At 33.5% G+C, this 13,662-nt stretch overlaps 1 protein-coding gene across 1 annotated transcript in view; it reads right to left on the bottom strand.

The window, feature by feature from the left end:
- Positions 1-6,930: 6,930 nt before the first annotated feature.
- FoxK (forkhead box K) overlaps positions 6,931-13,662 on the bottom strand; it is a 113,132-nt gene continuing 106,400 nt past the window's right edge. The window contains exons 8-9 of the mRNA XM_089638269.1: positions 10,419-10,533; positions 6,931-8,581 (exon numbers count right to left, since the gene is read on the bottom strand). Of these exons, the coding sequence (XP_089494395.1) occupies positions 8,404-8,581; positions 10,419-10,533 (293 nt within the window). The 3' untranslated portion in view covers positions 6,931-8,403. The remainder of the gene's footprint in view (positions 8,582-10,418; positions 10,534-13,662) is intronic.

Raw genomic sequence — 13,662 nt, forward strand, 5'->3', positions numbered from 1 at the left:
TTTACTCAAAATAATGTTAGGAATCACTGGTTAAAGTAAGTCAGGTACGTCTCTTAACGCCTAACACCCTGTATAATATAAGTAATGTAACCTGACAGCTGCATTTTGTGATCCTTTCAGCCTTTGGAGGAATCTAAAACTTTACTAGCGACCAGTGGACTTTAACCCTTCCCTTCCCTTCCCTAGAAAATCCTTCGAGCACTGCTGCTGTGTACTCGGTGCACCGGCTGGAGATAAATATTATTAATAATATTTTATTAATAATTAATAATTTAAAAAAGAATGACAAACATTCCCGGGTTATGAATAACCTGACAATATTTGAAAATCTCCTACTGCCACCACAGTAAGCTGAAAATGTTGCTTGTGTTGTGATGGAGGACTTAGCTAGCCGAGGAATTGAACACACTACGCCCGAGTGAGACCCAAGCGCGAATAGTACGTAATATGGACACACACGAGCATAAGTAAAATATTATGTATTGGTGCTGAAAAGGGGGAAAAAACTGACCGCACATAAAACCCATGATACATTCATTACAACTGGCTGCAACTGGCAGACCACAGGGTACTACCAACTACCGCGCATCGTGGCGTAGTGAGCGAAACACTCGCTCACTACCGCACCACTCAGCAAGTTATCAACGCACGCAAACATTCATATAAATAAACACATTTTTTCCTGATTTTATTTTTCTATTCGTTCGATAAATACTTAAATAATTTTATTATTTAGTATATTTACAGGCGCATTGAAATAATTTATTATAGACACGTAAAATCAGTTAACTGCACAGGCAGGGAAGGGTTAATGACTGGAAAAATTGCTATATTATATTTTTTATCATAAAAATTAGTTTTCTGAACTAGGTACCCTACGTTCATGTCTATCTATTGTAGTAGAGCAAAAATTTTCAGGAGAGTAGTTTGATGAGGAATAATTACTTTCAGCCTTTAAATAAAAATTGTCTTTAATACACCAATTAGAAAAATAACAAATTTAAAAAATCTGGGAACAAGAACCATTTTATCCAAACCTGAAGATATAATTTTTTTTATATCGCCTAAATCCGATCCTCTTTTACCAAAGTGATTTATGGATCTCTATGATTTTTATAAGCTATCCAATGAGGTGGCGGGTCACTTGATATCTTTTGGCTGTACTCCTTACCCCACTTACAAAGATCTAAGCAAACTGCATCATCACTTCGTTTAGGTGTATATTCCATGTGCACTTTTTTTCTTCTGTTACACCCTTTCCCCGTGGCAGATGCAGTGTCTTTGTAACCTTAAATAATTAAGCACCTTATAGAGAAAGCATCTTTATGCAAACTGGGAATAAAAAATAATAAGTAGCTAAAGTTGGCGAATTCTGCCTATATTGATAAAAAGCAAACTGCATCATCACTTCGTTTAGGTGTATATTCCATGTGCACTTTTTTTCTTCTGTTACACCCTTTCCCCGTGGCAGATGCAGTGTCTTTGTAACCTTAAATAATTAAGCACCTTATAGAGAAAGCATCTTTATGCAAACTGGGAATAAAAAATAATAAGTAGCTAAAGTTGGCGAATTCTGCCTATATTGATAAAATAACACTTGATTTCAAATTAATTACTGCTGGAAACAACTTTTACTCTTTTTAATTCCGTAAGGTGGAATTTGCCAACTTTACCAAATAATATTTAGTGAAACTAATGAGAAAAGTAAATTAAAAGAAAAGATAGGTAACTTAGACAAGGTGCGTGGTTTTACTGAAAAAGGTCCAGTGGACATACTTGAAATGTACTGCATTTAGTATCGCACATAAGTTCATTGGTCAGACAAGCTGTCACCTGCTGCCACAAACACATCGCTCTAGGCTCTTTTTTGCAAAAAAAATACCTTCCTATGCATTTGAGATGTGTACAAATCATTCTCGAGCAAAAACCAAATCTGACGGAGTTTCTTTCCATTCGTATGTACTCAAAAATCACTTATAATAAATTCAATTATTCACAAGGCTTTTTGATGCCTGAAAATGGTAATATGGAATAAAATAAGGTGAGACAGCAAACGCAGAAACACATAAGTGCATGAAGGACAATCAAGTGACAGTATATTGTATTCTACTACTCTGTTCGCTCAGCAGCGGCCCACTGATGATGGGTGAGCATGTCTGCGGTGAGCAGTCCAAGCATGATGTTACGCGATTTATCCGGCTGGCATCAATACAAAAATGCTTGTTGCTCGCCTGTAATTTCGCATTCACCGCGGACATGCTCGCCTGTCAGTGGCCGCTTAAGCTCACGGCTGGTATCGAAATATACGCGTACAGAAATGACAGGTGTTCAAAATAATACAACTGTTTCACCCGTACACATATACAGGGTGTATCGGCACGTACCCGACAAACTTTAACCAGCTATTCCTTAGCATATTTGGAGTAAAAAATCTTATGTGCACTTTGCTGTCCGGTAACGTTTTTTTTTAATAAAAAAATTATTATTCATATTTTCACCACATGTCACCACTGTTTTATCCTTTGACAAAGTTTGAAAACCCATCTGGCAAATATTTTATTCGAATTCCGTTGAATAATGTACGTGTGTACCTATATTGGCGCACGTTTACAATCACAACGAAATAGCACGGCACCATTCGTCTCATTTTTAACTATTATTATTTAGTGTGTGCGAAAGAGCGAAGACGCTTTTTGACATACTTGCTTATAACAGCTGTTTAACACGAAACGCAATGCCAATGACAGTGATGTAGTGTGGAAATTTTAATTTTTTTTGTTTTTAATTGAAAAAAAAATGCTACCGGACAGCAAAGTGCCCATAATATTTTTTACTCCAAATGTGCTAAGGAATAGCTGGTTAAAGTTTGTCGGGTTAGTGCCGATACACCCTGTATACTTTGAAAGGCTATCCCTTATTATACTAGGCAGGCTGTTCGATGTAGCTATTTCATCTATTCACACATCGTTATTGGTTATTCTTTTTTTATGCATTTCGTTATTCACTATGAATCTAGATACTGGAAAATGATATTTTTTGGTGCAATTAGTATGAATATAACACATGTTTGTATTTGTCAATGAGTGAAACCAATTTACTTGCCTAATCTTTCAAATTCTTTTAATCCCTCAATCCAGGGATTTTTCAACTTCTTCTCAGGGACCTTCTCTTCATTTTGTTTTTCTAAGAAAACGGATTCCCCTTGTTTGACCGCTTCATCCGATAAAACCATAAGAGATGAAAGACTGGTTTTCGTTTCAATGTATTTCCAAAACAAATCAACTTTTTCTTTATTAGATGTGTCTAAAGCACCTCGATCGGTGAAATCGAATCTTAAAAAGAAATTTGGCAGTACATCTGTTTCAGAACTGGAAGATCCAAAGAATGGGGAAGACTTTTTGGACTTTGAATCTTCCGAGCTGGTAACTGGTGAATCTTCCATGATTATAGAAAATTGCTGCTAAAATCCACATAAAAATACCCAAATGACATTTTATTCCCTGGTTTGAAATAAGAATAGTATTTTTCTGTATAGGGTTGCCATCGGCCAAACTTCATTATTTAGGCTACAAATTTACTTGTTTGAAAAGCAAGTACTTTTAATAAAATATGTAGGTGGTGTAACGTAGAACACTTAAATAAAGAAGAAATAAAACAAATTTTAATGTAAAGGCAAATGAAACATTTAATTTTTCATTTTAATAATCATATAATGATCTGTAATGTTCTCAAAAGCAGTTTTCTAATGTTTAACATGATTTAGAAATCTAATTTCTTCAAAGGTATCCCTAATACATAAAACATGTTGAAGTAGCAAACATGATAGAAGCATGTGCTATCCTGACCAAATATTATATCACAGTAAATGCAACGCAATATTCCATTACTGCTTAAATCATAAATTATTGAAACCAGAACATTCCCTACAAGAACAATTATTACCCTAGTGATCCCCCTCACAATTTACACATATTATTTAATTTGAGACATTGCACATGAGAATTATAATAATTTTAATCAGAAATACACAATAATTAAATAAGTGTTATTCAAAACTTATTTGGTTTTTGCAGACAAGCAGGCGGTCAAATATAATGCAATTATACATCAAACCCAATTTGCCATTTGGTATTTGCATTATAGCGATGAAATGCGAACAATCAAAATTTCACATCTTTTTTTCGAACTACGGAATCAATTTAAAAAAAAGAATTAAAACTGTGCTGGATACGATTATTGGAAAAAACACTATTTGGGTAGGTACTACATAATATATAATAAAATATAGACAAAGTACAAACCAAAAAGTGTGGATTTACCAATGCTAAATTCAATATGTATTCACTCCAAGCAGACAGGGATTAAAAAGCATGCAGAAAAAGATCAAATTACAACTCTGTATGTTTTGTACCAATTATTTCATAAGTACATTATAACATAATTATAAAAGGCAAGAGAAACCCCTATCTACTAATTGGTACAATGAAAAAACTCACTATTAGTGTATTATTCAATACAGATCCTAGTTGTGTGTAATATGGAAAAACCTCGCAGCGGTTATTTGGATGCAATTGTAAAAACATGTCGAGTGTCTGGAAGGAAGCATCACCAGGATACATCTGTTCTTGTTATTCATTCATTTGACTATTTATTTTAAAAATATTCTAAAAATATGTGTTACTTTCACCATTAGCATTTTCATATCACGTGAATCTATCTTAAAATGTCACGAATTACAACTTTAAAACATGTTTCCCAACAGCCCATCAAGTGAGAAAAGTAAAAACCGATTTGATAATAAGGTATGTGGCGAAGATATGAATACAATAGATTATGATAAGCTTTTAAATGAATTTGAATAAGTGTCGTGAACTAATTGTAAGCACCACTCGATGGGCCCGTTGGGGGCATGTTTAACTACAACTCAAGGAATTGAGGGTTCAATATCGACCACATTTACTTACCTCCGTCGCGCAACCGACACCGCGGAGGCAAATCAGAATGGTATATTTGGACTAACGCTTAAAACTGATATACATACATTATATTATTTATATGAAAAACGTCATTGAATGTCAAAAAAATATCTGTAGACTGTATACTTTATCGTGTCTAGGGGGTTCAACACATTCAACGTCAATAATTATAGTCATAGCTATATCTACTATAAAGGCCGGGGAGGGCTAAAGATAAAGACATCTTGTTTGGATTTCTTGTCTTGTGAAATACTTTCCCAAACAAAGTGTGTGTAAATGCCTTTTATTCAATTCCTTCACAAATAGATTGCTATTTAAAAGCTTTGGATATTTCCTATAAATCTGTGAAGTTCAGGACATTGGCATATGAATCTGTACAGTAATATTAGCAAATTAATTGGAGGAGCAGTGTAGCTTGTGTTGTTTGTAAATATTGTGAGTGCTAAATGAGGAATCATCACCTTTCTAGTTTGTGGCAAAGGAACTTATCGCGGAACACCTTGGTCTGCCTTCAGCCAAACGACTGAACCATCTTCCTCTATCACTGGAATTGATGATTTAACTAAATGTTGTATATTTGTTTACACTACTTAAATTGTGTCTAAGTCATTTTATTATGAAATTACCAAAGAAACAAAGGATAGAGCGTACCCGGCACCGCAGCGGTGTGCGGCGCGGAAATATTTTACAGGTATACATACTTATTTGTTCATAATATTTTATTTATTATAAATATTATTATTTACTTACAACATAATAACCACTTGCCTAAGGGATATTATACAGACATATTTGTAGTACATGAATATAAGAAGTCAAGTTCTACCCGGCGAGAGTCACAGGCACGGATGTACACGGCCATGAATGGCACACGGCCTCTCACCAGGCAGCCCTGGAGCTGTGGGGTCAGAAGGGTGGGAATGAGGACTTGGCCCAACTTCTCCAATATACATATAATATAAAACCTCAAAGTCATCTATTCGAATTAGTATTTTTAAACATCTCAAGTTGATGGTCACAAAGTAGTGGTTAGGATATATTCAACAGTTATATGTTAACAACGCCTTAATGCCTATTAACTTAAACTTAGATCGCTAATTATCATCAATTTATAATATATACGGATAAACATATATTGAACCAAAACTTAAATAATATTTCAAATTTTCAAATCATTTATACAATATTATTTTATTTAATGAGATGCGTTTGATAGATTACTATACAAAATGTATAACAATGTTGTGTGTAATTTAGCAGTAATAAACTCAGTCATTTGCACTTTTATTACTTTAGTAAACAACGGATATCTTATAATGTAGTACACACATCTTGCAATCAATCCATTCTTATATTCTTCTAGCTCCCAACTCGTCAAATCAGTGAAAATCTTGGTCAACTGTTTATATAATAAACTAAGACATGCCATAATTACATTCATTTGATGAATGCAGCGAGCCAATACGGGAGGCATATTAAAAGAACAATAAAGCGACTAACATTGTTTATTCATAAATTATGCACAATTTAAACTAATAAAACTTTACAACTCAAATAGAAATTTCATAGACAAAGCGGGGCCAAAGTTTTGGGAAAACTAATGCGGTGGTAAATGTGAATTAATTCTGTAAATTTAGGTTATGTTCAAATTTTTAACATAAAAGTTGATAACCCAAGATCACCCAAAAATCAAATATTTGAGTGAAATTCTGATAATTCCATTTTTAAAGATTGGCAACAATGACAAAGAGCTAAAATATTTACAGAGGGTTAATTTGTAATTTCAGATACTTAATTCTCAATAGAAAAAAAGCTGTTTTTACGATTTCAAAAAAATCAAATGAAAACTGAAAGTGAGAATTTCAATATTGATTTGAAATTTTCACTAATAAATTAATACATTACATATAAGTATAACTCAGGAAAGCAAAATTAGAAAAAAAAATTAATAATGTACAGAAAAATACATTTTATTTTCAAATTAAACAAATTGTACATCATACCCTAATATTGTACAGTGTCCTTTGGAACAGATGTGACAAATAAATGCTCTCTATTCTAGAGTAATATGTTTAGCAGATTGCACGCATTTAAAATCCTAGAGTTTAAAAGAATAAATATTTTAGCCTAGATAAAAATGGGAGCATTATTGCACAGTAGTTTTGACCTCAATCACTTTTTCGAAAATCATATTAATTACTATGCGTAATTTTTGTATTACTCAAGATGACAAAAAAGCTAATAAAATGAATACCAATGATGAATTTTAACACATTCAAAAAAAGTTTTAAAAAATAGGTCAATTTTTTTTTTATAGTCGCAATTATATTTTAATTCTTTATTAAAAAAAAATTTAAGTCTGAATGAAGCTTTTGAAGATGTTGCGTCCCATGATGACAGGACATGTTTCAGAAGATATTATATATTATGACAAATAAGATCAGAACATTGGTAATTTGGAATGACACATTTTAGCATTAAATGAAGCAAGTTGTTGTGGAAATCTACTAAAGAAAATTTAAAATAAAACTAATAAAATATTTAAAGAGAACTTTAAATTTATCAAAAATGTATATTTTTTATGTATGACTGGCGTCAAAATAAATCATTGATAACAGTTCGTCAGGTTGAATGGAAACCATTAATAATTGTCGTTGAAAGAAAAATAAGATAAAATGAAAAAGCATTTGCAAAGCACATAAAAAAGATATAGAAAAAAAATATTGAGATAAATATATCTAGTCAAATTTAAAGATAATTTCAAATATGATGGTGAGGAAATGTAGTACTTGCAACACAATATGTCCTATTTTAGAATACTTATAATAAAACTAATCTATTCAATTAAAATCCAGAATTGCCTTGCCGTTAATTAATCATGAAGGAAAACATTCTTAGAATGTTATCACCAAAAGAAATGTTCATAGTCATATTCAAGAAACAACATTGTCTTTCAACCACTTTTGTCAAAAACATATCACAACAATACACAGGCGGATAGAAACCACTACACTGCTGGCGGCCAGTCTTTCGGCCACGGTCACACGCTAATCATTTCCAGATTCCTCACAAATTGCTTCCCCAATAAGTAGTTCAAGATATGTAGAAAATAAATCAAAACAAAGTCAAATCAACTGTTTATTATTTCAGAGTCGATAATCAAACTGGTTTGGTTTTCAAACTACCAGTCGATGGTTTTCAAGCTGGTGGAAAATTCTTAAACTGGCAATCTGATATACCGAAGATCGACTATCGTCAAACTGACAGCTTGCCACAAACTGTATTGCTCAAACTGACAATTTATTTCTCAAACTGTCAGTTTATGGATCAAAATGGCAGTCTATTGCTCAAAACGGCAGTTTATCGGTCAAACTGACGATTAAGTGGTGCGGAACTGCCAGGTGACTGCTGCGTGTGGGGGGTTAATTCAGTAGTCGTTATTGTCGTGGCGATGGTAGCGGACGCGCTTGTTGCCACTGCTGGGTGGCGAGGAGGGCGGCACCTCGATGATGAGGTCTCCGGGTGCCCCGCCGCTCTCCTCGCCGCAGCTGTCCTCACCCGAGTAGCGCCGCTTCATGCCGCCATCGCTGGTCACGTACGTGCCACTGAAAAGAAAGAAAAACATTCCAAATTAACTAATGGTGTAATGGTCCCATGATCACATACATCAAACAGTTTGCCCCAAGTCATAAAAATCAATAATGTTAATAGTGATCAAAAAATATCAGACTACAGAAAATCACTCAAGGTACAGTGTTTGTACCAGTCCTATTTAGAGCTTGGCAAAATAAAGAATGCACATGGCCCTTAATGTACTGTGCAGCTCTGCCAAAGTTATTTGGAATGTTTCGGAAATCCAGAATGGTGATTTTTTTCAGAGTGTGACCATCAAACACAATCTTTTTCCCAGACTCTACCATATAAATATTATGCAAACAACACTTTATTTCAACCATTACATGGTCAAATTACTAATTCATATTACGCTGACGATACAGTCCTAAAATTTATTGAAAAAAACTTGGGAACATGTAAATCTAAGATGATTGTATATAGTTCGATATCATGACGGCAATAGTGCACTGATGCACAACTATTTTAACTGTAGGAACAATTAGTGATCAATTTACAATTGTGTTAAATTAAATACAACACAATAAGGTTGGTATAGCCACTGAAGCACTAGGCGCCCACAAAGATTTCAAAAATAATTAGAATATATTTGAAGCTTCCTGCGGCCCATTACGTTGATCAGTTGCAAGCTGACATAATGCCTTCACCGTTAATTAATTCATTTAATGGCAATAATCTGTTTCCAATGAAGTTTTACATTATACATAATGTCAATAATCAGTTTTTTTTATGGCGGTCGCAGTTACCATCATCAGATTATTATTACATATCTGCCCTGATGATGGACACTGCAATGCTGTCTGAAACGTTGGCTAAAGAAGGAGATGGCGCAACACGGCATAATACCCCAAAAACAAATAACTATAAAATAAGTATATTAATTATAAAATTTTCTAAGCAAAAATTGTCGTGTTGAGTTATAATATACAGGGTGTCCGGTGGTGAAGTACACAAACTTTGGGAGGAAATTTAAAAAACATAATTTCTTTCGAAATTCCATCACTTTTTCCACATAAAAATATATTTTTCCATTTAACTCTTTGCACGCGGCCGTATCAACTGTTGTTACGGCAAAAAGTCTATACTCACACGCGGCTGTATCAACAGTTGATACGGAAACTTTGACGGCCGATATTCCAGCGCTCTTTCGTCATAAATGTATTTCTTGCTTACTTGGACATTCGTAGAACTATCACGATGCTGACATCTACAAGAATTTCTCAAAAATAAAATTGTATTTCATAAAAAAAGATCGATAATCAAGTGCGCCTCTTCGCACCTTTTAGTCCTTTAGTTTACATTTTTGTCAACGGATGGCGTTAGTACTAGTATGTCATTCACAACTTTTCATAACTAAAAATGATAAGCGATCATGGTGTCCCACTTGTGTCTATCAACGCAGTGGCCTAAGTACACACACGCCGAGTAAATGGCGGGACCACATCCAAAAGATACGGTACGTCTTTGTATGAAATTTTATGTTTTATTTTTATAAACATCTAAGAGTGTTGACACACGAGGATTTATTTTTCATATTGTGGAGAATAATCTGTTCTGTCTATATAGTCCAATAAATCATACTAAAATGCTTTAATTTGACATTTAATTGCGTGCATAGGTATTTGAAAATATGTACCGCGTACGGGTATAGATAAAACGGAGCAAATTAACGCGTTCAAAAGGTTAAGAATATTTATTTATCCATACAAATATTTCAACTTTTTAACCTGAAAACTACCTTAATTTTTTTTTGTTAATGTCTTGGTACTCCGGTGGTTACATAGGTGATCATTAGGTATATGGACTCACCCGTATCCATATGGCGAGTGTGGTGCCTGTATGATGACGTTGGTGGGCGGAGACATGGAGTGCTCCTCCTTGATGGACACCAGGCTGCTGCCTCCTGACCCCACCACATATTTTTCTGAAAAACAAAGCCAACACACATATAAGCATGTTCCCAACAGGACAGACAATGAGAACCAAATATTTTCAGCATTCTGACAAAATACACATCTTGGACAAAAATGTGCTAATCAGATGAATATACATTTTTTGCTTCGACATTGTTTTTTTTTCTTCTTTTGACATTGGCCACATAAGATTGGGTAGTCTATAATAATACAGTAGAACCTAGTTAATTCGAAATCCACGGGACATCAAAAATCAAATTAACGAATTCCCGCGTAATTCGAAATTTTATGAAAAAATAAAAATAAAAAAATACACCGAAAATCGATTTTCTCGGCCGCCTCTACAAATCCGGGTGGTATTTTAGTTGTAAATTCGTATTAATACCAATTATTTCTTTATTTTCGCGGCCGATTACCGTAGCGGCGGTCCCTTTTAAATTCATATATTCGCAATAAATTCGTAAAAATGCTATATATTTACGCGTAAATCGAGATTTCGCTGCCGATTTCGGTCGCGGCCTGCCCTTTAAATTGAGATATTCGTAAAAAATACGATATATTTCGGCGTAAATCGAGAATGCGCGCCCGACCCTTTAAATTCAGATATTTGATGTAAATTCGTAAAACTATGATGTATTTTCGCGTAAATCGAATTTTATTAATTAATAATTAATAGGCAGTTTTCGTGGCGGCTGGCCTTTTAAGTTCAGATATTTGAAGTAAATTTGTAAAAATACGGCGTGAATCGAAATTTTTCGCGGCGGGCCCTTTAAAATTCAGATATTCGAAATAAATTCGTAAAAATACGATGTATTTACGCGTAAATCGAAATTTCGCAGCCGATTTCCGTCGCAGCGGGCCATTTAAATTCAAATATTCTAAATAAATTCGTAAATATACAATGCATTTAAGCGTAAATCGAAATTTCGCGGCCGAGTTTCATCGCGGCCGACTCTTTAAATTCAGATATTTGGTGTAAACTCGTAAAACTACGACATATATCCGCGTAAAACGTTTTTTCTCTTCCCTTCAAACTCGGATATTCGAAATTAATTTGAAAAAGTACGACATTCCAGTGTAAATCGATTCAGATTTACAAAATAATAATACTAATTAGGACGATGTATAACCACGTAAAAATAAATTTTTCAGCGTTTTACCGCCACGGCTGACTTTTAGATTCAGATTTACGAAATATTATGATTTATTTTGGCAAAAATCAAATTTTTTCGAATTACATGAACAAATTTTCGTGCGCAGACAAAAATAAATTTCGAATTACGAATTAACGAATTTCGAATTAAAAAAATTGGTGATGTTTCCTTCTTCTGCAGCATAGAATTCTTTAAGTCCTAAGGCAAGAGTTGGAGTAGCAGACTATCCCTACTGTTTCAGTTGAATGTTAGATCGATTTATAAATACTGGGATACTTTGAATGTCTACTTAAATACTTGTTGGAAGCATATTCATGTGTTAATGTTATGTGAAACGGCTATAACACCGAATCTTGTCTGTCTGTATATTATTCCTGGATTTAATTGTTACAACTATTGCCGAACTAAAAAATCTGGAGGAGGTATATTGCTATATGTTCGAAATGAATTCACATTTCAACAGAAAACAATAGAAACAAATCATTTTGAATGTGTGCTTGGCTCTATGACACTTCCAAACAAGAGTATTTTAAACATCATAGCAATATACCGCCCCCCCAACTCTAGCCAACCACAATTTCTTAATGAAATATCTGCCATTCTGCATACTATAAGCCCCAAAGAAAATGTTTTACTTATAGGAGATATTAATCTAGACTTGTTAAATTGTCAAAACCCTATTATTATGGCATATGAAAATATAATGTCGGATAATTATTTAATCAAATGTATTTGTGACGTAACTAGAGAAGCAGTTTTAGCAGGAAAAGTTACTCGTACTTGTTTAGACCACATATTTGTCCGATTTAACAGTGGATGTAAACAAAGCGATTCTCTTTCCTCATGTGTATGTAATAATATTACTATAGCGGATCACTTTTTAACTGCAGTTAATATTAAATATAGTGCAAGGAAAGAAGCCCCAGAACACGGGGAAAGAATTTCGTTTTTATCGCAAAACAAAATCGACAAAAACATTCATAATTTTAAGTGGCACTCCTTGCTTGAGGAACAAGATTGCAATATACTATATAGTAAAATTAAAAACAACTTTAAGAATTTGTATGAACAGAGTAAAATCGTTATGAATTATAAACCCAAAAAAAGACCTCTGTCAATAAAACCTTGGATAACTTCTAATATCTTAGAAAACATAAAAAAAAAAGATTCATTGTACAGAAGGTGGAAGAATTTTCCTAGCAATCAATTCTTTGAATTGGAATATAAAACTTTCAGAAATAAGGTTACAAAAGAAATTATTAAATGTAAGTCTACCTTTTTTAACAATAAATTCAAAAATTATTTTGGAAATACAAAAAAAACTTGGGATGAAATAAATAAATTATTAGGACGCAAGTCCAAAAGTAGTTGTGACGAAATAATCTCGAAATATATGTTAAATACGAATAATGAAGAAACCGTAGCAGATAAGTTTGTTGAATATTTTACCAATAGTGTTAGCTCTATGATACATAAATGTGATTATTTAGCATCGACCGTCAGGCCGAATGAAGTGCAACATAGTATGTACCTACCCAGAGCTACCTGCCAAGAAATCAATATTATTGTTAGCAAATTAAACAATTCAAAGTCACCGGGGATTGACAACATTCGAATGTTTGACATTAAGACACATATTAATATTTTAGGGCCTGTTATAACACACTTTATCAATTTAATTTTATCGCAAGCAGTAATACCAGATGAACTAAAAAGTAGCATCATTAGGCCAATTTACAAAGGGGGCAAACATACAGATATTCAAAATTATAGGCCAATAAGCATATTGCCAGCCCTAGAAAAAATACTTGAAAAATACATTTCCATAAAACTTAATAAATATCTAGAATCTTTCTCTTTGTTGGATCCCAACCAATATGGATTTCAAAAGAAAAAAAGTACGGAAATGCTGCTTCAGGAATTTTCAAATCACATAAATTATGAATTAAATCTAAAAAAACAAGTTTTGGTTTTATTCATAGATAA

This window comes from Hesperophylax consimilis, chromosome 12, assembly GCF_061612785.1.
Source record: "Hesperophylax consimilis isolate HC1 chromosome 12, BYU_Hcon_1.0, whole genome shotgun sequence".
Taxonomy (NCBI): domain Eukaryota; kingdom Metazoa; phylum Arthropoda; class Insecta; order Trichoptera; family Limnephilidae; genus Hesperophylax; species Hesperophylax consimilis.